Genomic DNA, 24,881 nt, shown 5'->3' on the forward strand with positions numbered 1-24,881 from the left:
ACCACCTGCTACTGTAGACGAAGATCTTAGGACCCAGTTTTTTTGTTTGTTTTTTAAATACATTTTTAAATTGTGAAATTTAACATATATACATGACAGTGATAACTTTCATAGTATGATTTTACAAGTCATTAGCAAATTTCAAAGAATGTTATGGGTTAGAGTTCCATAATTTTAGTTATTTCCTTATTGTGAAATATAACATATATACAGAAAGGTGATAGCTTTCAAAGTACAATTTAACAAGTAGTTATATAGCTAATTTCAAAGCATTGTAGTTATTTTAGATTATTTGTTTTTCTTATTCCTTTGATTATGGTTTATTAATTTTCTTGGGGTATGGTAGGAATATGTTGGAAGCAAAGTAGTTATTTTTAGGTTATTTGTTTTTCTTAATCCTTGCTTTGTTTTGTTTGAAATGTGGGTTTTTTGTTTGTTTGTTTGTCTGTTTTAATTTTTCAATAAATAAAGTTAAAAAGAATCTCATAGAAAAAAATAAACAAAACAAAGAATGTTATAGTTTACAGTTCCACAGTTTCAGTTCTTTCCTTATTGTGAAGTATAAGATATATACAGAAAGGTGATAGCTTTCAAAGTACAAGTTAACAAGTAGCTATTGAGCAAATTTCAAAGAATTTATGGGTTATAGTGCCACCATTTCAGCTATTTACTTCTAGCTATTCTAACACCCTAGCATCTAAAAACAAATATTTACATAAAGATTCAGTATTTATAACCAGTTTTGTTTTGTTTTTATTAGAACTGTTGTAGGTTTACAGAAAAATCATACAGAAAGTATAGTTTCCATATACTCCAACCCTCCTCACACAGAGTCTTCCCTATTACTAACATTTTGCATTAGAGTGGTACCTTTGTTACAACTAATGAAACAATATTATTATAATTATACTATTATAGTCCATAGTTGACATTAGGGTTTACTCTGTTGTACAGTTCTATATGTTTGTTCTTTTTATTCTGGTAACATGTACAATATAAAATTTCCCATTTTATTCACTTTCATTTATACAACTTAGTAGTGTTAACTACATTCACAATGTTGTGTCACCATCACCACAATCCATTACCAAAGCTTTTCCATTACCCCAAACAGAAACTGTACCAATTAAGCATTAACTCCTCATTCCCACCCCTGCCAGACTGCTGGTAACCTGTATTCTAGTTTCTGACTCTATGAATTTCCATATTCTAATTAATTCACATAAATGACATCATATAATATTTGTCCATTCGTGTCTCTGGCTTATTTCACTCAACATGATGTTCTCAAGATTCCTTCATGTTGTAGCATGTATCAGCACTCCATTCCCTTTAATGGCCAAATAAGATTCCTGTATCTATATACTGCATTTTGTGTATCCATTCATGTTGATGGACACTTAGGTTGCTTCCACTTTTTGGCAATTGGAAATAATGCTAGGGCCCATTTTTGAAAGGCTGCTGGGGGAGGGTCCTGGTTTCTGGCTTTTGTAGCGAAAGGAGAGAGGGGGAAACTTTTCCCTTCTATTACTGGGTTCAATCTCTGCTTAAAATCCAGCCTGGCCTCTCATTCACCTTAATGACCATCTATCCTTTCTCTGTCATCTGGGACCTAAGCCTCTCTCCCTCTTTCCCAGATACAGTACTTTCAATTCCGTAGCAGCATCTTGATTTTGGATCTGATACATGCCCTTGGGAAAACACAGGGTATCAACTGCATCCAGCCTCCTGCCTTCCTGTTTCCCTGACCTGGGGAAAGGGATATGCAGAATTAAGCTCTGCATTATAGGATGCCTGTGATAGAGCATGAAACAAATGCTAAAGCCCTTGTAAGCATCAAACACTATAGTAAGTGCTCAGAATGAATAAAACACAAACATTGTCCTGGAGGGGTTCAGGATTCATTTAACAAATATTAGGCATTTGCTGGGTTGCAGACACTGCTCTAGACCGTGGACTTAAAGCAGTAAATACAGACGAGGTTTCTGCCTTCATGGAACTAACTGTAGTGAAAGTTGCAGTGCTCTATAAACAGACACAGGAGGGCACTTTCGCCCCGGGGCCTAGCATTAGAGCCCTCAGGCCCACTCCTGGGCTGAGACTAGAAGCTGAGAATCTGAACCGTTCTCCCTTTCTGTGGTGGTGGCGGTATCGCGGGCCACGGCGACCTCCAGTGGCTACCCTCGGCTCTTCTGCCTGTTCTGGCCCCCGGAGGAAGATAGGAAGGGAGGAGCGAAGAGCTGGGTCTTTGGGAGACTCCTGTCCCTCGCTCCCCTTTACATACAGGGAGGCCGCAGCTAGCTAGAGGCAGTTTCAGGAATAGACTTCCTAACTCTTCGGTGAGAGATATTTACTCGGCACTGACAGCACCATGCAGGTCAACAAGAACAACAGGGACGGCTCACTGATAAAAGGTGAGGGTTGGAGGAACCCGTCAAGACGCAGGACAGGGGAAAGTCCAGCGCCGCCAATCGGAGAAGACCGAGCCTCAAACCCTGCTTTCCCCGCTCTCCTGGCCTGCGGGGTCTTTTCTCCGGCCCTGCCTTCGGGACCGGATGACTTCACAGAAACCAAAACGCTAATGGATCAACTCAGATGCTCCTGAAGATCTATTTGGGAAGTATCCCCGGGAAGGGTCGCCACCGGATGTGGATGTGAAGGCCTTCGCCCCTACAAAGCCCCACCTTCAATTGCGCTACCAGTAGGCGACAGGCCTCCCCCACTTCCGCCCCAGAAGTCTTAGCCAGCAGCCCCCGTTTACTGTTCTCGGGTTGGTTGCCGCAGGGACGCGCTGTGATTTCCCATTGGTCGCGTCTCCTCTCCGGCGCCGCGCCTAGTCCCTCCAGGTACAGTCTCGTCTTTCGGCACCGGATAGGATAAAGGCTGGGAGGGCGTCTGCCCTACTAGGCCAATGAATGGCGTGGAGAGTGAGGGCGGCGGCTGCGCGGTGGGGGCGGGGCGGGACTTGGTGTGGCTATTGGCCAGGGCGGCCAGAGGCCAGAGATATGATTGGTTGGAAAGACGGACACCGTGGTGGGGTCGGTGCTGCCGTCTCTGCAGCTGCGGAAGACGGAAGTGGTGAGAGCGCGGCCTCGGAGGGTCGGGCGGACGCCCGCCTGGGTGAGTCACCGCGTCCCGTGCACTGCCAGCCCGGGAATCGCAACGACCGCGTCTTGCCCGGCCACGCCCCGGGCCCCCACCGGCTTTCCCGAGCCCCGCCCTCTGTCATTCGGGGCTCCGCCTCCTAGCCTTAGGCCCCGCCTCCAGAACCTGGGCACCTGGGCTCCCCTGCCAGCCTGGTCCGCCCCCCCACCCCGGGGCGGGGGGCCAGATCCCCTACGTTCGGGAGCCTAGGCGTCCTAGGTCTGGTCCTCGTTCCACCTTCTCTCCCTCCGTCTCCCTGAGGCTGCGTGCCAGTGGGCGGTTAAGGCAGCACCTCTGGCTTGCCCCTTGCGGTTTTCCCCATGAGGGATGGTGGCCTGGAGAGAAGGTCCTGTGATAAGGGATGCGGGCATGGCCACGGTGGAGGCTTTTGATCCACGCAGTCTTCCCCCGGGCTCTGCTGTGTCCCTGAGCTCGGATAGCTGGCATGACGGAAAGTTGTCAATGAAACCTAGTCCTGGTTCCCTAAGCGAGCCTACGAGGCCCCATTCTGACATCTTTGTTGCCTGGGCCCATTTGACAGGTGCTGACTTCCAGGCCTGAGCTGGTTTGATTTTGCCTCTGTTGGTTAAACGTGTGGCCTCCTTCCAATAACCTCTGTCCCACTTGCTGTCCAATACACTCAGCAGGACCTGTCTAGCCCTGCTGCCCTCTGATCGCAGGTTGTGTTCCCCTCCCTCTTGTCCTCTGCTCTGGACTCTGCCCCCAGTAAACAGGTCAGGTGGGTGCTACTCCCAGACTCAGAGACCTGCAGAGCATTTTCGTGGATTCACGCCTCCATCAAGGCCAGAAGTGAGTCCCGGTGGGCAGCCTCTCTCTCTTCAGAGTTGGCCGGTTTTGTTTTGTTTTGCTCTTCCATGAAAAACAGGGTTTGGAGTGTTCTGAGTCTGGGGATCAGGACTCTTGAGTTCTGCTGAATGATTTCGGATAACACTCATTCCTGTTCCAGAACTTTATGGCTGACTTCATGTCCTGCAGGATCACTTGTTGCTTTCCCTCCCTGTTGCTTTCACTGCCTCTCTGGCATCGGGACTTGTGGAGAGGCTGGATTCTCTGTGAGGGAGTTGGAGCTCAGGGGTAGATGTGTGGCATTTGTTGATTTCATAGTGATGTTAATGGTGCTCTTACATTCTCTCTCTTTACAGTGAAAAGCAGGTAGCAAGGACCCTCACCACGGTAGAATGGTGAGTACTTACTCTCTTTCCTGAGACCATTTTGTTTGTTTTTCTTAATCCTTAGATCTTTCCCCAGTGAAGGTGTCCCATCCCTCTTGGGCCTTGAGCTCCAGACTACCCTGTTCAGTTTCTAAACATGTGCCCTGGATAAATTAGGGTTTCTTTAGATTGTGAAACATCAGCCAGTATATTGCAGTGGAGCAAGAAGCTCCTAGAAGTCTTTTTCTGCCTGGGCTATGCAGTGCCTTCCCCATGCTACCTACATACCACTGACTCTCTTAGCCCTTCATCACAGCCCTCCTCTTGCTTTTCTTGGGTTCCTGGTAGAGTTTCTGTGTTCTAGTCAAAGTCCTTGTATTTCTTGGTGGGATCCGCGAATATGATGATGCTTGTTTCAGGAGTGATTAAAAAATTTTAGGGCTTTTCCAGCTCCAAAGTGCTGCTAGATATCTAACAGGATCTTTCTTCAAGTTGCCCAGAATATCACTTGTGGTAGTTTATAACAATCCTGTATATTTCTATTAATTAACTGCCCCTCTCTCATCCATTACTCCAAATTCAGGGGAGCCCTTAACCCCTGAGAGCTAGGAGGAGGAAGCAATTAGATGAGAAGGGAGAAGAGAGCTACAGGCTCTGGCCCCAGAGCAGTCCCTTGTTCTGGCTGCATCTCTTCAGTTTCTGTCAGGTGTCTCCTGTGCTTAGGGACAGGTTAAGGAATTCGGTTGGTGAGAGGACTCCCCCTTTCATCCCTTCCTTCCATGTGGGTGTGTGTTTTGGTGTCTGCTGGTCCTGGCCCCACCAATTGACACCCCTTTGTCTTTTCTGTGACACACTGAAAAGAGTGTGGGCTTCAGACTCAGCCCAGATGAAATTCAAGTCCTAGCACCATCACTTAAATACCTTAGGAAAATTACATACTTTCTAAGCCTGAAATATTTCACTAGTAAAACAGGTGGATAAGGCTTACTTCTTCGGAGGTTGAAAGGCTTTAGTGAGGTAATATCTCAAAAGCACTTAGCTCATAGAAGATGCTTAATAAAATGTCAGGTTTTCTCCCATCCCCCCCCACTCCAAAAAACCAAAACCAAAACCAAAGCCCTAGTTTCTGATCATTAGAAGGCACACGGATGAGCTTGGGTTTTAGCCAGCTTCTTCTGTGACTCTCTGTACTATTTTGAGCCCCTTACTCCTTGGCTCTTTATCCAACTCCCCCCATCTGTTCTGTGGTCCATTGTACCAGAGCTTCTCTTTCCCGGTTTAAGAAATTCTTTTGCCACCAGAAAGGACCCTCTTACCCAAAGGTCAAAATATGAAAGAAGGGAGAGATGGAGCTAAAGGAAAAGGTTTGGACAGAGACCTTGGAATAAAAGACTCAAAGGATTTCTCTCTCAGGAATGTGCAGTGACCAACCTGGCACCAGTCCATATGTCCACTCTCAGGGGCAAAAAGGAGGGTATAGGGTGAGTGGCATTTAGAGAGGTCAGGGGACTGGAGGACGCCGATGTGATAGCAGTATCGTGGGTGGAAGTTCTGGAGGGAAAGGAGGAAGCGTTGAAAGTGGAAAGCGTATGGGGTGAAGATAGGCGAGCTCCATCTTAGGATCCAGAACAGGCGTCGGAGAACTCCGACAGGAGAGGACGTGGGGACGGATTTTGTGAAAAGTGGGGCGTGGGGTGGCTCACCTGGGAAGTGGGAAATGAGAAGACGTTGGCGGGCTCGCCTCCCCCTCCCCTGTGGTCTGGGGGAAGTCCAGCAGCCAGGACCCAAGAAATACCCCAGCTGTTTCAGGGGAGCCTCCTCCCACGCGGCCGAAGAGCTGCGGAGGGGGCGGGGGCTGGGGCTGTGGGCGGATCCGCGCCTCCCTCCCCTCCCTTTCGCGCTCTTGCCGGAGGGCGGAGCTGGGTCCGCTCCATTGTGGAGAGGAGGGGACCGGCGCGCGGGAGCCGCTCCAAGGCCCGGCCGCCGGCGCGCTCGCCTGCTGGCTGCCGCGGCTGCACTTGGCGAACCCCGCAGCCGGGATGCGGCGGGCGCTCGGGGTTGGCGGGCAGCACAGCGGCTCCCGGGACATGTGCGCTGGTCCAGACCGCCCGCGACCATGAGCCTGACCGCCCGCGTCTCTTGCTCCATGCTCAGCTGCTTCGTAAGTGCGGGCGCCGCCTGCGGGGACCCGGGAGCCCGGGGGCCCCAGTGCTTGTTGCACTCTCAGCCCCGCCCAGGGCCAGCCCTTGAGATTCCAGATTTCATCCAGTCCCCCTTCCTAAGGCCCCAGGCCTGGCCACCTACGTTTGAGGAGGGGGGGGCAAGGGAAAGGAATTAACCCTTTTGTTTCTTGGACTTGCTTTAATCTTTGGGTACCGGGGATTGTCCAAGGCCGGGAATGGAAATTCTGTGACCCATCTCGGCCCAACAGCCACTGCCCTTGACTGCAGATCTCCAGGCCCCGCCCTGCAGGGGTACATCCTTTACCTCCGCCTCTCCATCTTGGTCCCACCCGCTGCAAGCTTGCTTGGGGATATGGGATGTGGCTAGTAGGATGTTAGGGGGCTGATCGGGAAGCACAGGACATGCGTGAACCATCTCCCAGGCTCCAGTCCCCTCCCCTTTCCACCACTCCATCCCTCACCTGACCCGCTAGTCTTTTCTCCTTGACTGTCCCCCAGACAGCCTCTCTCTTCTCCATCTTCCCTGCCTCTGCAGGGCTCGGTATCTCTGCATCATTCCAGCCCTCACCGCCTCCCCCTCTGGCTAATGCTCCTTCCCACCCTCCCCCATCTGTCCTCTCAGATGCTCCCCCCGCCCCCCCCCTTTCCCGGTCCTCCGTGGGTGTCTGCCAGGCCTCCTCTCTCTCCCCTGGCTGTCCTTGGGTCTCCTGGTTCCTCTCCAGCACGTGGATCCCCTTTTTTCCTCTCCCTGGTGGTTGAGAGGGGAGTTACTTCTGCTTGCTGTGGGTATTCCTCAGGGATTCCCCTCAGATCAGCAGGCAGGGCAGGTTACTTGGCAGGTGGGAGGGGGAGCTCGTTAGCAGTGCGGGCCTATCAGGAAGATAAACCCAGCTCCAAAACATCCTTCTTCCAAAACACCTTTGGAAAGCGTCTGTCAAGGCCCTCTAGAGGCATGGGATTGAATCCCCCCATTGAATCCCAATCCTCTTTGTCTCCTTCACTCACCAGATTGAAGCTTCAGGGGCCTTAGGTGCCTGATTTCCCTCCATGTCTATAACCAGCTGCCACACTTGGCTCCCTTTGCTCAGGAAGGCACTTTCCGGTTCCCACTCCTGTTTTACCCTTACATTATTTTCTCTTTTCCTTAGTTTTCTATCCTCCTCCATTTTGGAAATTTTGGTTCTGCAGGAGATTCCCCCTTTGAGGATCACAGACACCCAATTCATCCTTGGACCTCACTCTTCCCTTAGGCTTAATAGACTTGAGAAACTCCTTCATTTCATCCCTTCCCATCTCCAGCCAAACCGGGTCTCTTTTCCCTTTTCTAGAGACTAGAACATTTAGAAGTATGTGGTGTGTGTGTGTGTGTGTGTGTGTGTGTGTGTGTGTGTGTGTGTGTGGTGTGTGGGTGTATTGGTTGTGGAGGGGAACAGAATGAGGACTGATGGGCCAAGTAGAGCCTGGCCACTTAGGGATGTGGCCTTCCCCACAGGGTGAGGAGGGGCCCCCCAGCCTGGAGTACATCCAAGCCAAGGATCTGTTTCCCCCCAAGGAACTGGTGAAGGAAGAGGAAAATCTGCAGGTAAGCAGAAGTCAGGGGTCTCAGGTAGGTGGGGCCTCCTGCCCAGTTAAAAATACCGCCCCCCGCCCCCCAGCAAAAGATCTCAGAGGGGATGTAGTGCTAGGAGCTCTAGCTTTCTGCTCCCCAGTCCCTGGAGAGAGGGGAGTCTGTCTGTATGTGCATTGTGGAGCCTTTGGCCCCAGGGAAGGAAAGGCAGCTTTCCTGTACAGCTGCTGCCTAGTGCTGTTACCCTGGAGAGGTACCATGGAGAGCCTTGGCCCAGCTTCTCCAAAGGGGATCCCACAGAGCGGGAGCTGGGGAGAGGAACAGGGTAGTGACTCACTCTGGACTGAGGCTTCCTCTGCCCCTTGGCAGGTGCCCTTCACAGTGCTTCAGGGTGAGGGAGTGGAGTTCCTGGGCCGGGCAGCTGATGCCCTCATTGCCATCTCCAACTACCGGCTACATATCAAGTTCAAGGACTCTGTCATCAACGTGAGTTCCTGTCTTGTTCCCACATATCCAAGCCAGAGTGCCTGTGAAATTCAAGATGGGAGTGCTCCAGAGTTCCACCTGATCATGTCTCCAAAAAAGTTGGGGTTCCCTTCTGTCCCTCAGTGACCTCGTTTTCTTGCCTCATTCGCCTACCTGTCTGTCTCTCTCTCTCATTCTCCCTTCTCCACTTCCCTCCTTCCCTTATTTCTGTTGCTGGCCCTTCTGAAGGACACAGTAGCATCATTGAAAGAGCACAGGCTTTGGAGTCAGGCAAACCTGAGCTCTTTTTCTGCACTACCACTTACTAGCTCTGTGACCTTGGTCAAGTCACCCAACCAAGGTTCAGTTTTCTCCTTAATAATATGGGGTGAAAACATAGGCCTTGCAGGGTTATTATGGTCATTAATTGGGGTTATGCACATGGAGGACCCAGCACAGTCACCAGGTACCTAACAGGCCCTCGCTAAGTATCAGTTTCCTTCCTGATGTTGCTATGTCAGTACCTGGGCTGGGGTGGAGATGAGGAGTGATGTGGAGAGTGGGGGTCTGAGCTGCAGCTTGCCCTTCCTTAAAGGTCCCCCTCCGGATGATTGACAGCGTGGAGAGTTGTGATATGTTCCAGCTGCACATTGCCTGCAAGGACTCCAAAGTGGTGAGGTGAGAGCAACTGGGGCCTCACTCAGGCCCTCTGGCCCCAGTCATATCCAGTATGGGTTTCTCTGGAGCAAGAAAGCTGCCTCACTTTCCCCATTTGGAGAAAAAGGTGAAAACCCTGTTCTGGGTTGGGAAGTCCAGTTATATTGACCCCCAGTATCCTAACCAGTTCCTGACACGAGTGCTTAGCTCATGGGGTCGTTATAAGGATTAAATGAGTTGATATGTATTAAAGCACCAGGGATGATATTTGGGACAGAGCATTCCATTACTGTTGATTCATTTATGTAGTCATTTAACATATATTTATTGAGCATCCTACTGTATGCTAGACACTGTTCAAAAGCATTATGGATACAGTAGAAAATAAATAGACAAAAAATTTCTGTCCTTATGGAGCTTATATTCCAGTGGGGAGAAATTATCAGTAAATAAGTAAGTAAAATATGTTAAATGATGGTAAGCGTAAGGGGAGAAAGTAAAGCAGGGAAAGGGTGTATGGAGTGTATGGGGTGTACGTTGTAGCCTTAAACAGGCTGATCAGAAGGCTTCACTGAAAAGGTGACATTTGAATCAAGACTTGAATCAGGTGACCATGTGGGTGTCTGGAGGAAGAGTGGGCCAGACAGAGGGAACAGGGCGTGTAAAGGCCCTGAGGTGGGAGTGTGCCTGTGCCTGGCATGTTGGGGAAATGGCATGGAGGCTGGTATGGCTGGAGTGGAGTGCACGTGGGTGAGAGTAGTGGGATGCAAGGTCAAGAAGTAAGGGGGATATCCAATTGTGTAGGGCCCTGCACACTATCATAATGACTGGGTCTTACGTGGAGGGAAACAGGAAGCCCCTGAAGGGTTTTGAGGAAAGGAGAGCCATGATTTGATTAATGTTTTAATGGAATCACTCTGGCTGCTCTCTTGGAAATAGACCAAAAGGGACAGGGGCAAAAACAAAGGCAGAAGAGACTAGTTAGAGGCTATCGTCCTTATCCAGGTGAAAGCTCTTGATGGCTTGCCCAAGTGGTAGCAGTCAAAATGGTGAGAAGCCATCAGATTTTAGATGTATTTAGAAGGTAGAGTCGACAGGATTTGCTGACAGACTGGATATGAGAGAGAGGAGTCTGGGATGACTCCAAGGAGTATTAAAGGGATGCCCAGTTTAGAGCCTACTGTGTGCTCAGCACATAGTAGGTTGGTGGGAGATTCAGAGGGAGAATTCGCAATGCCCCTCCCCTCAAGGAGGTTCAAGTTCAGTTGCTGAAGGATGACTTAATAGTGTGGGCAATATGCTATGTAAAAACTTACTGTTCAATCTCTAAGGACATTAAGGATCAAGAGCAGGAGTCTGTGGAGAGGAGTAGTCTGGGAAGGCTTCAAGGAAGAGGTGGGACTGGAACTGTCTGTAGCAAGGCAGAGAGGGTAACATTACCATGCAGAAGTGAAAAAACCGGGAGCCAGGGATGGTATGAGTGGGGACCTCCTGCCTGAAGCAGGTTAGTGCTGGGGAGTCGGGAGATAACACTGTCTGGTGGGTTAGGGACAAGGGATCCAGACATTCAGGGCCATGTGGTAGCATTGAGAATTGATGAAGAAACAGTAACTCCACTTTAGAGGGGATAAGTATGTCTCAAAGACAGAAGTTCCTAGGAAGAGTGTTGTCACCAGAGGCAACTTCTCTTGGATGTTGGCCAGTCTCCCAGGTCCTCTCCAGTGTCCCTGTGCCTTACCTCCTGCATTGCAGCCTCCTCTCCCCACATCCTGTGGCCGTGTTTCTTGACTTATGAGCCCATGGCACACCCCCAACCCTTGCCTCATGCTGGCCTGTCGTTCTTGCCCGGCAGGTGCCACTTCTCTACATTCAAGCAGTGCCAAGAATGGCTCTCACGGCTAAGCCGGGCCACGGCGAGACCTGCCAAGCCTGAGGACCTCTTTGCCTTCGCCTACCACGCCTGGTGCCTGGGGCTGACAGAGGAAGACCAGCACACCCACCTGTGTCAGCCAGGTGAGGCCAAACTATTTTCTTTGGGAAGCTTCTCCTTATCTCTTGGTTCTCATCCCCCTCCACCCCTGAACGTTAGCCCTCTTGGAAGCTGACAGGCAGGGGGGCTGTGTTGCAGGAGAGCACATACGATGTCGGCAGGAGGCTGAGCTCACAAGGCTGGGCTTTGATCTGCAGAACGTCTGGAGAGTCTCACACATCAACAGCAACTACAAGTGAGAGGGGTGGTGGGGGCCAAGCACCAAACCCCAACCCAAACTTCCTCCACATGTGGATAAAGCATGGTGGGCAAAGCCTCCTTGGTCTGCGAGGGAGGAGGGCTCCCTGACCCTCTTCCCACACAGCCATCCACATGGGTCTTGTTATTAAATGTCTTAGACCCTGCTTGGTGACCCCATCCAGTCTCTCCTCAGATTGTGCCCCAGTTACCCCCAGAAGTTGCTGGTTCCTGTGTGGATCACAGATAAAGAGCTGGAGAGCGTGGCTTCCTTCCGCTCCTGGAAGCGGATTCCTGTGGTTGTGTATAGGTGAGGAAGCAGGGGATGGGAGGTGGGGATGCTGTTGTTTATGCAATAAGGGAAGAGTCAAAAGAGGCTGTGGCAGCCTGGTTGACTGGGAATTGACACCCTGTGGAGGGCAGATATGAAATAATTTTAAAACAAAAACTGCTTCAGTTTTGTTTCTCCTGTGGATGAGGCTTTGGGGGAGTTTATTTACTTCCCTCTTTCTTTGAGGATGTGCATGAGAGAGAGAGAGAGAGGAAGAAAGAGACAGAGAGAGCGCAGTAGAATAGGCTTCTGCAAACTATGGCCCCTGGGCCACATCTGGCCTACAGCCTGTTTATGTATGGCCTGTGAGCTATGAATGGTTTTTACCTGTTTAAAAGGTTGTGAAAACAAAAAACAAGACACAACAAAGAGTGGATGTGGTCCACAAAGCCTAAAATTTACTATCTGGTTCTCTACTGAAAAAGTTTACTGACTCCTGTACTAGGATATTGTAGCTAAAATAGAGTGGAGAGGTGTTAACTATGAGGTTTGGAGTTTTTCGTGCTCTTGGCTGAGGCCTTATTCTCCTGCTGTGTGTCTGTACCTGAGACAACTGCCATGCAATTTGATGAGTCAAGGTCACCTTGGGAATAAAGAGCCCATTTGAGAAACTGTACCTGACAGTGCTTTATACGTTGTAAAGCCCTCTAGAGATGTTAAAGGCTCTTGGAGGCCCGGATGAACTGGCAGCCCTGCTGGCTCTGGAGACGTTAGTGTGGCCCCCCGAGGTCTCCATGGTAGGCCTCTGCGGGCTGCGCAGGCCAGGGGCTTGATGGTTTCCCCTGTTCTGACAGACACCTGCGCAACGGGGCTGCCATTGCCCGCTGCAGCCAGCCCGAGATCAGCTGGTGGGGCTGGCGCAACGCTGATGATGAGTACCTGGTCACCTCCATTGCCAAAGCCTGTGCCCTGGACCCAGGGACTCGGGCCCCAGGGTGCCCCCCCAGCACTGGAAATAGTGACACCAGTGAGGCCTGCGACACTGACTTTGGTAAGGCGTGGGTGGTGCTGGCCCCAGGAGCAGGCCCCCACCTTGGCCTCATTGGCTCCCAGGGAGTCCCCAGTGAGAGGATGGGAAGAAGACAGTAAGACAAGCGTGCTGGGGCCCCACCTTTGGGCAGCTGTGGAAGTGATATGCTCTAGTTATTTACTCCTCTTATGGAAAGGGAGTGCCTCAGGGCCAGGGCAAAGCTGGGTGGCGGGCTGACCCCAGGCCTTCTTGTGTCTTTAGATTCCTCCCTGACCGCATGCTCTGGGGTGGAGAACACAATGGCCCCTCAGAAGCTGCTGATCCTGGATGCTCGCTCCTATACGGCGGCAGTGGCCAACCGGGCCAAGGGTGGAGGTTGCGAATGCGAAGGTAGTGCTGTTTTCCCAGTGTCTGCAGCTGACCTCCACAGCCTGTGCTCTGGGTGGCTTTGGTGAGGAGGGAATGTGAGGAGGGAGTTGTATAGTGAAAAGAGCCAAGCAAATCTGGCTTGAAGTCAGGACTGTGCTACTTACTAGCTATGAACTAGATATATAAGTTACTTGTTCCGCCTAAGCTTTATTTTCTTATCTATTAAATGGGGATGATAAATACCTTGCAAAGTTGGTAGGATGATTAGAGATTTTATATACATATAATAGTTGGCACAGAAAATCTACTGTTTTTTGAGAATTTACTATACATTGTCATTACTAGTACTACTGTTATTTGTTATTAATATTGTTATTACTACTACTGCTGCTAGATTCAGGGATAAAACAGTGATTTAGATTTTAAGAGTATATTTAGGCCCCATTCTGGAGTATTCTGCCCTGCCAAGGAAGCTTTGCCCACTAGGACCTCTCTTGTCCTGGATACCTATTTCCTGAATGTGCTCTTATGCTCCACTCTTCTCTCTCACATCGACAGAGTACTACCCCAACTGCGAGGTGGTGTTCATGGGAATGGCCAACATCCATGCCATCCGGAACAGCTTCCAGTACCTCCGGGCTGTATGTAGCCAGATGCCCGATCCCAGCAAGTAGGTGTTCAATTCCAGCCCTTACCCAGTTCATCCAAGCCATGATAATGGCAACCCAGTCTCATCCCTTACCCAGTTCCTCATGTTCTTGGAAGATTTGTTGGGGAGATGGGAAGTTTGGAGGTACAAGAGACCTGAGGGCTGGGTAGAGTTGAGTGTGGTATGCTAGTTCCAAGAATACTTTTCCACTTCTTAGCCAGCACTTTGGCACAATCGCAGGACATTGGATTTCTTTTGTTTGGGCCAGTTGTCCTACTCCAAGAACACAGAATTGGGGAGGGAAGGTGGCTAAATGTGGACGTGACGCTTCTGGGTCCCTCTCTTGATCGTAAGAGGCTCTTATCTGCCTCAGGTCCTATCTTCCCTACCTTCCAGCTGGGTACCTCTTAGCAGAAAAGCCACAGGTTCGACCTCTAGGTTTCAGTCCTCACTCGGGGCTTTGTTGGGTGCATCTGGCCTGGGTGGTGGAGAGACTTGGAGCCTCAGTGCTCTTAGTGACAGACTTGACTTCTGCGCCTGCATAGCTGGTTGTCGGCACTGGAGAGCACCAAATGGCTGCAGCACTTGTCCATGATGCTAAAAGCGGCTGTGCTGGTGGCTAATACCGTAGACCGGGAAGGCCGGCCTGTGCTGGTGCACTGCTCGGATGGCTGGGACCGGACACCACAGATTGTAGCCCTGGCCAAAATACTGCTGGACCCATATTACAGGACACTGGAGGTATGGAGAGGGAATAGATGGCAAAGAACAGAGGGGATGGGGTGGGGGGATGCCTCGTACCCTCTGGATCTGTCCTGGGGATCTTTCAGTAGAGGACATTGGTGGTGTTGTATCCCCTTCTAACTTCAGTCAGTCGTGTTCTTCGGAAGGTGCCAGCTCCCGGCTTTGGGCAGCCCCTGGGCAGGAGTACACTAGCCTTTCCAGAGAGGCACAAGGCTTGGATCATCTCTTCTTCACAGGGCTTCCAAGTGTTAGTGGAGTCCGACTGGCTGGATTTTGGGCACAAGTTTGGAGATCGCTGTGGCCACCAGGAGAATGCAGAGGACCAAAACGAACAATGTCCCGTGTTTCTCCAGTGGCTTGATTCTGTTCATCAGTTGCTCAAGCAGTTCCCCTGCCTGTTTGAGTTTAATGAAGCATTCCTGGTAAGTCCTAAAGCCTGTGACCAGGGTGTTGGAGGGTGGGCTGGGGAAGGTCGACCCAAGGCCCCGAAGTCCAAGCTGTCTCTGCCCTGTAGGTCAAACTGGTGCAGCACACATACTCCTGCCTCTATGGCACGTTCCTGGCCAACAACCCCTGTGAGCGAGAGAAGCGCAACATCTATAAGCGGACTTGCTCTGTGTGGGCTCTCCTGCGAGCCGGCAATAAGAACTTCCATAACTTCCTCTACACACCTGGCTCGGACTTGGTAAATCTGACTGGAAACCTACAGGGAGGATGGGCCAAGGCAGTCGGGGGGGAAACGTAGTGCCAAAGGCTTAGGGAAGGAAGAGGGCCTGGGAACGTCTCACAAACACCTAACATCACGCTGCTTCCCAAGGTCCTGCACCCTGTGTGTCATGTCCGAGCCCTGCACCTCTGGACGGCTGTTTACCTGCCAGCTTCGTCTCCGTGCACACTTGGGGAGGAGAACATGGATCTTTACCTTTCCCCTGTAGCTCAGAGCCAGGAGTTCTCTGGCCGCTCTCTGGACAGGTAAGAAAGGCCCCTCTTGCTCTCTCTTCTCCTCACTAGGAAGGCGGGCAATAGAGCTTCACGTCTTGTCTAAATATTGTTCTTTTACTTTTATGGGTTATTTAAAAGCAATTTCCTGAGTCAGTTAAAGGAAAAACTTGTCTCAAGCCTTGCAGCTAGCCTGGGGTACATGCTGTGGTATTTTCAAGGTCCTTTCTTTTGATGACAATTGGTTACCTTCTTTCCTGGGGCATGCTATCACCTCCTGTGACATACCAAGCAGGGGAGAAGAAGAATGAAACAGAAAGGACTATTTCAGCTAGGTCTGTGGGAATAGTCTTAATGTTTGTTCACTGATGCAAGGCATGGGGAGCTCGCTATCTTAGTAGCAGCCTCTGCTGTGTCTAGCATTAGCTTCCAGAGGCATCTGACTCTCAGGGGAAATAGGTTCTCACAGGGAATGTCCTTTACATTCTCCCCCAGAAAGAAGCCAGAATTTAAAGGGAGACATAAAAATTAAAGTTATCTCCTGGCTGAATATTTGTAAAAAAATATATATTTTGGGGAATGGGATGGGGTTGAGTAAATTATAAGAGCAATTATATATTCCTTATTAAAAATTGTTGAAAGCAAATATAAAAGTAGAAAATACAAGCGCCTTCCTCTCTAATCATCACAGGTGTCCACTGGTAACACTTTAATGCATGTCCTACTGGATGTTTGCGTCTTCATAGATAAATATGGAAACATTTTTTAAAAACACACGACATCATCATATTTTGCACAATGTTCTGCAAATTGTTTTTCTCACTTTGTATAATGGTTGTCATTCCATGTTAGCACATATGAAGTTATCTTATTGTTTTTAATGGCTGCACAGCATTCTCAGATTAGAATTTGTCTATTTATATAATGGTTTCCTAATGATCATTTTCATTATTATACGGAGTGCTTTAGTGAACATCCTTATATGTATATCTTTACATTTGCGCTATTATTTATGCAATATAAGTTCCTAGAAATGAAAATGCTGATTCAAAGGATATGTACATTTCAAATTTTGATACTTGCTTATTGGCTGAAGGTGATTTTTTTTTTTAAACTATAACTTACATGATTGGTTGAATGTTATAAAGGAAAACCAACTACCCAACATCCTAAATTACAGATTTTAGAGTCTTTTAAGCTGGGCCCATTGTCAGAAACACATGGATGAGCTTCAGGACTTCCATGAATCTTTCCTCTTCCTAAATTATGCAGGATTTTGGTATAGACTCATATGTTTATTTTTTCCGAGGGGAGAGGGGCCATAACTTTTAACAAATCCTTAATAAGGTCAGTTGACCCAATTAACAGTTGTTGCCCTAAAATCCGTACTTAGTTTTTTGACTCAGTGAATGTTTCTTGAATACCTACAAATTGCCTAATCCTGTACTTGGTTAGGTGGGCTGTATCAAAGAAGTAGGATATTGGCCCTGTTTCAAGATACTTTTAAGCTGGAAGATAAGGCACAGAACAACTAGAGAACAATTCTAAGTCAGCATCTAAGCAAGTAAGACTGTGTATGGTTCAAGGTTGGTTAGAAAAATGAGAAGTAATAAGGGTCATTTGGTAGCTATTTACCCAGAGACATTTCCATGGAGGACCAGGCAGGAATCATGGCTTTTTTGTGTCTCCCGTACCTGGTGCGGGGCCTGGCACATAATAGGTGCTTCAGTAAATATTTAAACGAACAAATGAATGAATGGAAGAAAGGGAGTGTGAGCTGAATAACAAGGTTAGTGGAGAGGGTTCCAAAGGAATTGGATATTTGAGAGAGAGAGTAAAGTAACGAACCTCACTGGAGCTGGCAAGGGTTGTGAAGGGGCTATTTTGGGGGATGAAAAGAATAAATACAGGCTGGAAAATCTAGGGCTTTAAACATTACACTGAGGAGTTTGTTTTGATTCAGGTGCCAATAATAAGTCAGTGAAGGAAAGTCACTGTAACCTGGTAACAGTGGATGTTTTAGAGAACTAATAAGTGATCAGGGTGGCTGGAGGCAAAGAGACCAATAAGGGCTATTGCATCAATTGAGATATAAGAGGAAGATTTTCTGCAAAGTGGGTAGGATCAAATTCAGAGACATTGTACTGAAGTTTTTAGTAGACTGTGGAATTGACTGAATGTTGGGGGGTAGCAGTGAAGAGAGAGGGAGTATGTCAAAGACAGGTCCCAAGTCTCTGAGCTCAGAAACTTGGGAAATATTAGTACCACCAACAGATACTGAAAAGTTGAAAGGAAGGACCAGTTTGAGTAGACGGAGGAGATAATAGGCAGGTTGGGATTGAAATTTCCCTAAAGGAAGCATAAGTGGCCTTCATTGCTTTAAGGACTTTTGACTTTGTTAAAAATCAGGGCGGTCATTCTCAAAAATGTCTGTTGCCCATTTGGGGTGCACAAACGCCTCTAGAGTTCTTTGAATGCTGAATACTAGGGGAAGTTTCCATGGTGACTTGGGAGTCAGAAGGAGCATGTTGCTGCTGCTAAGTGATTGTAAAAAGCTGTCCTGGTTATTTCTTTGGTGGAGGGATAAGTTATAATAAAGTAGGTTGTCTAAATGGGGTGGTTGTGAGTGTTGCCTTAGTTTGTGGTTGATTGTCAATATAAGGTTGCCTATGTAGGAAGTATGCCTAAAGACATACCTTGGAGATATTGCAGTTTCATTTCCAGACACTGCAATAAAGTGAGCATCATAATAAAGCAAGTCACACAACTTTTTGGTTTCCCAGTGCATATAAAAGTTATGTTCACATTATACTGTAGTCTATTAATTGTGCAATAGCATTATGTCTTAAAAAAACAACATACATACCTTAATTAGAGTGTGACACAGAGACACAAAGTGAGCAAATGCTGTTGGAAAAATGGCACTAAAGATTTGCTTGACATAGACTTGCCAAAACCTTCAATTTGTAAAAAAAAAAACAAAAAAAAAACACAAAAACACAGTATCTGTGAAGTGCTGTAAAGCAAAGAGCAATAAAACAAGGGTTGCTTGTATTTTGAATTATCTTGGTCTCTGAAGGAACTATAATTGACGTTATCATTTTACAGAAGAAGAAACTAAATGTCTAAGAGGTTAATTTCCTTGTAGTCCTATAGCTAATCAGTATCAGAGCCAGTATTGTCTAGCTCCAAAACTCATCTTCTTTCTGTCTTATGGTGAGAAAAGCAGTTAGATAAACAAGTTTGAGATTCTATTCCAGTCCTAGCTGGAATAGAGTTAGGAGACGGCATAGAAGGCAGTTGAAACCATAGAAGTGGTTGAGATTGCCCAGGGAGATTGTGTAGGGTGAGGGCTGGCAAGCTGAGGACACGTCTTAGGTTCTTAAGGAGAGGGTCCATGTCCTACCCTTTTGCGTAGTTGACTATTTGGTGAACGTGGGTTATTTGTCATTTTAAATGACATTATTTTTTGTGAACTTTGACTTTGATATTGCTCTAGTGACCCGATGCCATAGACTGGAGATGGCTCCCGTTTCCTGAGCAGGAAGCTTTGTGTTTTTCATTCCAGATTACCTAAAACCAGATCCATGGATGATCTTCTATCTGCCTGTGACACAAGCAGCCCTCTGACTCGCACATCCAGTGACCCTAACCTGAATAACCACTGTCAGGAAGCCAGAGGAGGTCTGGAGCCCTGGCACAGCAATCCTGAGGGATCAGAGACAAGCTTCGGGGATTCTGGGGCAGGAGGTCCTCAGCAGAGTGTAGGAGAAATGGCTCTTTCCCTCCCTCTGACCAGCAACCAGAAAGACTGCTCGAGCAACAAATCTTTCAAGAGCCACAACAGCTATTCTCCAAATTACAAACTGCTTAATGCTGCAGTGCCCCAGGAAGTAGAGGGCAGTACCTCTGGTCCTGAGATCAAAGTCCCGAAAGAGACGAAGCCACCTGCTCTAGACCCTCCTGCCCAGGATGAGCTGGATAGGACTTTAGATGACACAGGGGAGCCACCTGAACATTTTCCTGGAAATGATGCTGTCAGTGCTCTCTCTAAGGCCTTTTCCAACAAATGTGATGGAATTTGTGAGTTTTCTGAGCCTTCCCAGGACTCTTTTACAGGCACCTCCCAACAGATCCAACCAGACTCCGTGTTGGGTGTGCCCTCCAGCTGTGCTCCCAACCCATTGAGTGCTGCTTGCCAAATTCCTCTAGACCCAAGCCCTGGCTTCCTCAGCCAAGATCCTCCAGGGTCTGGAGCAAATATCTCCCACCAGGAACATCCCAGTTCTGCACCAGATCTGATCTGTGAGGAGGAAGACACTGGCAAAAGAAGGAATAGTAGAAATGGGCAGTTATTGGAAAACCCTCGCTTTGGGAAAATACCCTTTGAATTGGCCCGAAAGCCAATTTCTCAGAGCCAGATCAGTGAGTTCTCTTTTCTAGGGTCCAACTGGGACAGCTTCCAAGGGATGGTGACTTCATTCCCAAGTGGGGAGACTACCCCTCAGAGGCTGCTGTCCTATGGCTGTTGTAGCAAGAGGTCAAGTAGCAAGCAGATGCGGGAAACGGGGCCCTGCTTTGGAAGCCAGTGGGCTCAGAGAGAAGGTGTGAAGTCACCTGTGTGTTCTAGTCATTCCAATGGACACTGTACTGGTCCAGGAGGAAAAAACAACCGGATGTGGTTGTCTAGTCACCCAAAGCAGGTCACCATCACAAAGCCTGTTCCACTGAGCTGCCCTTCTCCAGTGCCTCCTCTCTACTTGGATGACGATGGACTCCCCTTTCCCACGGATGTGATCCAGCATAGATTAAGGCAAATTGAAGCAAGCTACAAGCAAGAGGTGGAGCAGCTACGTCGACAGGTGCATGAGCTTCAGATGAGGCTGGATATACGTCACTGCTATGCCCCTCCAGCAGAGCCCCCCATGGACTATGAAGATGATTTTGTAAGTGTTTACCTACTGCCATTCATTCATTCATTTATTTTATCTGTCCTGTCTTCTATCTATTCAACATTCATTCATTGGATACCACTTTGTACCACTGAGTTAGGTATTTGCCATAGGATGAGGGCATGCCCTGCGCTCAAGGAGTTCACAATCTAGTGGAAGAGAAAATGAAACAATTATTGTGATGTTCTTAAGTACTGTGATCAAGCAAGGTACCAGGTGTTAGGCAGCTGGGACAGGATGGGGGGTGGGAGTGAAAGTCAGGGAAGGCTTTCCTGAGAAGGTAATGCTTAAGCAGAGTGCTGCAGAATGTGTGGTATTTAGCTAGGTGGTCAGTGAAAAGGACATACTATTTGCAAAAGCATGGAGGCAGTAGGTACTGTAGTGGTATGGCTTGAAATAGAGGTGGTGTGTGTGTGTGTGTATGTGTGTGTGGGTGTAATTGGGTAGTGTGGTGGGGGGGGGAGGTCGAGTAGTGTGTTGGTAGGAAGTTTTGGAGTAGTAGATAGGGATTGGAAGGATCAGCTATGAAGTCTTGAGTGCCCTTCTTACTTGGTTTTTACCTTCAAGGCAATAAAATTTTAGGCCAGAGAGTAATATGATAAGATTTGTATCTGAAGAATGCTACTCTAGCAATAGTGTGTTAAATGGATGAAGCAGTTGAGACTCAGGTTGGAAGGCTGGTTGGGTCGCTTTGGAATAATCCAAGTGAGAGATGATGAGGACCATCTGGCTCTGCTGTGTCGGGAGAACTCAGGTACCAGTACAGCAGTACTAGTGGGGCTTCTGGAAGCCGGCTTCCTTTCCATGATGTCTTGTTATTCACACAGACACTTCCCTTTTTCCTATGGCCCTCCCATTTGTCTGCTGCCCACTTCTTTGCTGGTGGGGTAGACAGGGTTAACCAACTTCTTTTACTCTTCAGGGTGATGGTTTAGAACAGGTGTTAACAAACTTTCTTTGTAAAGGGCCAGATAGTAAATATTTTAGGAATTGTGAGTCATATGGGCTCTGCTGCAACTACTCAGCCCTGCCATCGTAGCATGAATGCAGCTGTATGTAAATGAATGAGTGTGGCTGTGTTTCAGTAAAACTTGATTTACAAAAACAGTCAGTGGGCCGGATTTAGCTCATGGGTCACAGTTTGCCAAATTGTGGTTTTGAATGTCATGAGTGGGGTGTTCTTTTTACACAGGGGTATAGTATATCAGTTAAGTGCATGGGTCTGAAGCCAGAATACTAGGTTCATATACTTGGTTCACTACTTATCAGTTCTTAACCTTCTCTATGCCTTAGTTTCCTTATTTATGAAATGTGGATAATAATAGTATACATCACAAGATTGTTGAGAGGAATTAAATAAGTTCATGTGTGTAATGCACTCACAACACACTTGGCACGTAGTAAACAATGTTAGTGATGATGAAGATGATGTTGATATCTTTGCCTTTTCTTTAGACGTGTTTGAAGGAGTCAGATGGCAGTGATACAGAGGATTTTGGCTCTGATCACAGTGAAGACTGCCTTTCAGAAGCAAGCTGGGAACCTGTTGATAAGAAAGAGACTGAGGTATGTCCAGGGAAATATGTGGGGAGTACTTATGTAAGTCAGGGGGTTTTATTTCTCAGAGATGAGTGACACGTTGCAGACTGAGCTCCCCCAAGCTGAGTGAATTCTTTGTAGGCAAGTTGTAGCCAACTATAAAGACCGGCCTTACCATTTTCTCCTGGGATGCTTTCCTTCTTGCAATGTTGTTCTTCCACTCTGTTGACAAAGACCTGGAATTTTCCCTTGTGCTTTCTGTCAGGTGACTCGCTGGGTTCCAGACCATATGGCATCACATTGCTATAACTGTGACTGTGAATTCTGGTTGGCCAAGCGAAGACACCATTGCAGGTAAGATTTTTTATATGCTTCAGTATGGCTCATAAAGCAGTCCAGTGCATATGTTTAGAACTTGATAGAAATTAATTTGAAAATGGAGACATCTTTATAGGAACTATTTTTGTTTCCTTCCAACTTTTTTCTTCATGGACTCATGTAAAGCCTTACAGACTGTCATTTAGTCTCAGTATATTGGCATTTCTGATGACCTCTCCTCTCTTTGGCAGAAACTGTGGGAATGTATTTTGTGCTGGATGCTGCCACCTGAAGCTACCCATTCCTGATCAACAACTCTATGACCCAGTTCTCGTCTGTAACTCATGTTATGAACACATCCAAGTATCTCGTGCCAGGGAACTCATGAGCCAACATCTGAAGAAACCCATCGCTACAGCTTCCAGCTGAATATCAGAGGAGATGACCTGTCCAATTTTAGCAGGTTTGCAGGGAGGATTTGCTTCAGGTGTAGTTTCGAAGGTTCCTTGGTGTGGCTCATGAAATCACAGAGCTCAAAGCTACCATCTTGAGAAATCTTCCCTGGTACCACGAGACTGGAGCAGAGGAATTCCAATTGGGCAGGAAGTCCTCTACTAGTGAGACCCTCACCTTGGGGTAATGGTCCTGATCCAGACCCGGAGTCTGGAAGCTTAACGTTGGGTTGGTGACTCCAGCTTCTTTCTCCTGGGGATCACATGATGATGATTTCATAGATACTGCCTGGTGCAAAGTGCCCCAAACAGCAATAGAAAGGCATATGTATAACCAAACTCCCAAGTGATAACCAGACCCATCTTTCCCCCCCCTCGAAAAAAGCAGACTATAGTATATAAGATAGGAATTCCTATCCTATTTGAGATGAAATATACCCCGTATCTCTGTGCTCTGTGTCTGTGCATGAAGGCTCAGTCTTTAGAGGCACTCCCTCTAGTTGCATTAGTTCTGTCTTTCTGTGGAGTTTGGTTTAAAGACTGATTCAGCAAGTGGAGGTTTCAATGTATTTTTCACTTGGCTCATCAGCCACGATCAGTGAATATTCAGTTTAAGGGGACAGTTCTAGGGAGTGAGACATTTTTGGGGGCAGAGGAAAACTGCTCATGTTCAATCCTGGCAAAAATCAGTTGTTGTGAGCTGTAAAAGCAGTAGTCTCTGTTACTCAGTGGCAAGCTCTTGAGGTATGCACTGTGAAGAATGAGGAGAAGGGAAGAGCAAAATTATCCTTGTGAAATATCTGCTGATATGTGCCCTACCCTTTGCGCCTGACTTTTCCTAGTTGTCCTGGTGCTAACACAGGAGTTACACCTTGATCCTCTCCTGGCATGAAAATGAAATGAAACAATGGGTTTTATTTTGGTTTTTGCATCTTTTTTTTTTTTTTTTTTGTTTTGGTTTTGGTTTTGTTCAACCACCCACTTCCCCCATGTTGTCTTTCCCTTGGCTGCTGCCTCCTCTGGGTCACACTGCTTCTTATCCTGAACACTTGACACCTTGAGGGTAGAATTTAGTGTTTGGTTTTTACCTCCTAGAATATGCTGTTTGGTATGTGAGGGTTTCAGTACAAATGCTGCTGTCTATTTCTGTGCACTTAACAATGGAACCCAAACAGAAGAGAATAAAGCGTTAATACCAAAATTGGAAGAGAAAATGTGTCCATTTGGACCAAACATTGTGTTTTTGTTTTTGTTTTTCATCTGAATATGTATCAGTGGCACTTAACCAAAAGATACAGTGATATAGCCATGTTCTTGGTTGGGACAGATACAGTCTCCTTGGCCTATACTGAAACCACTAGGACTTCCTTTATATATTTTCCTTAATTTGTTGGTGTATAAAAGATAAATTGCATTTAGGCTTATCCTGTTTTAAGACTATGGTAGCCAGCCATCTGCCAAACTGCTACTTTCATGTTGCTTTCCAGAAAAAATTTTTTTCTTCATTCAAAAATAACTAGGATCTGCATTTAGAACAAGAATTGTTACTTGTCCTGATCTTTTCTTCAGACCTATGGAGAAGCATCTGTGCTTCTTTTATACTTGCCATGGATGTAACCTAAAAAGTTTTGGCGTATTTAGGTCAGCCTAGTAGAACTTTTTTTGTTTAGATGGAGTTGAATAATGGAGAGCCTGTGTCTGGGAAATTCCTGAGATCATTGAAAAAACGTAACAAACTATTCCTTGTCTCTGATACATAAAATTCTTCTAAGCATCCTCTCAATCATTAAAATTTTTACTGCCAGTTGTGAGTGGCTTTTTAATTAACTTTTACTGCACTTTACTCTGCCCATTTTCAGGGGGAGTAAGATTGGTAACATTTGGGGAGACTGTATCTGTCTACCTTGTGTGGCTGTTTCTAGGGACTGTCCCCATGAGTGAACAAACTGCATGGCCTTGGAGAGAGACTCTGGGCTCTCTGCTCAGATGTATTCATCAAATACTCCTTTCAGAGCTCTTGTGGGTGTAAGTGACATGATGTGGCCAAAAATCCAAACTGTGCAGTCGCGTTGTGACAAACATGCAATGTGCTGTAAAAACTCAGTACAGTTTAAATAAAATCTCTATATTAGTGCTGCTTTGTTGGGTCTTTTTATTCATTTTTCCGGTGACCATGAGAAGGAACTTAAATAGTATACCCTTT

The 24,881-nt window shown here is 47.4% G+C and overlaps 1 protein-coding gene across 2 annotated transcripts; it reads left to right on the forward strand.

The window, feature by feature from the left end:
• The first annotated feature begins 3,037 nt into the window (after window positions 1-3,037).
• MTMR4 (myotubularin related protein 4) lies at window positions 3,038-24,809 on the forward strand. 2 transcript variants are annotated; one of them, XM_037809415.1, is made up of 19 exons: window positions 3,038-3,120; window positions 4,308-4,346; window positions 7,992-8,081; window positions 8,436-8,552; window positions 9,127-9,209; window positions 11,041-11,201; window positions 11,317-11,413; window positions 11,612-11,725; window positions 12,541-12,737; window positions 12,978-13,106; window positions 13,644-13,755; window positions 14,280-14,475; window positions 14,715-14,900; window positions 14,993-15,163; window positions 15,296-15,450; window positions 18,986-20,363; window positions 21,825-21,935; window positions 22,174-22,262; window positions 22,478-22,655. In XM_037809415.1, the coding sequence occupies exons 2-19, from the start codon at window positions 4,344-4,346 to the stop codon at window positions 22,653-22,655; spliced, it is 3,567 nt and encodes a 1,188-aa protein (XP_037665343.1). In that variant the 5' UTR covers window positions 3,038-3,120; window positions 4,308-4,343. The 2 variants fall into 2 exon arrangements, with proteins under 2 accessions (XP_037665343.1, XP_037665342.1); XM_037809414.1 differs by lacking the exons at window positions 3,038-3,120; window positions 4,308-4,346 and adding an exon at window positions 4,366-6,477 and having other exon boundaries at window positions 22,478-24,809.
• The last annotated feature ends 72 nt before the right edge of the window (window positions 24,810-24,881 follow it).

This window comes from Choloepus didactylus, chromosome 18, assembly GCF_015220235.1.
Source record: "Choloepus didactylus isolate mChoDid1 chromosome 18, mChoDid1.pri, whole genome shotgun sequence".
Classification (NCBI taxonomy): domain Eukaryota; kingdom Metazoa; phylum Chordata; class Mammalia; order Pilosa; family Megalonychidae; genus Choloepus; species Choloepus didactylus.

Bases quoted from the DNA above. Each gene is read 5' to 3' on its own strand.
- MTMR4 (XM_037809414.1), top strand. From the start codon at position 6,034: ATGAGAAGACGTTGGCGGGCTCGCCTCCCCCTCCCCTGTGGTCTGGGG. The intron at 13,756-14,279 runs GTAGGTGTTCAA...GCGCCTGCATAG, and splicing joins CAGATGCCCGATCCCAGCAA to CTGGTTGTCGGCACTGGAGA. The intron at 14,901-14,992 runs GTAAGTCCTAAA...TCTGCCCTGTAG, and splicing joins AGTTTAATGAAGCATTCCTG to GTCAAACTGGTGCAGCACAC.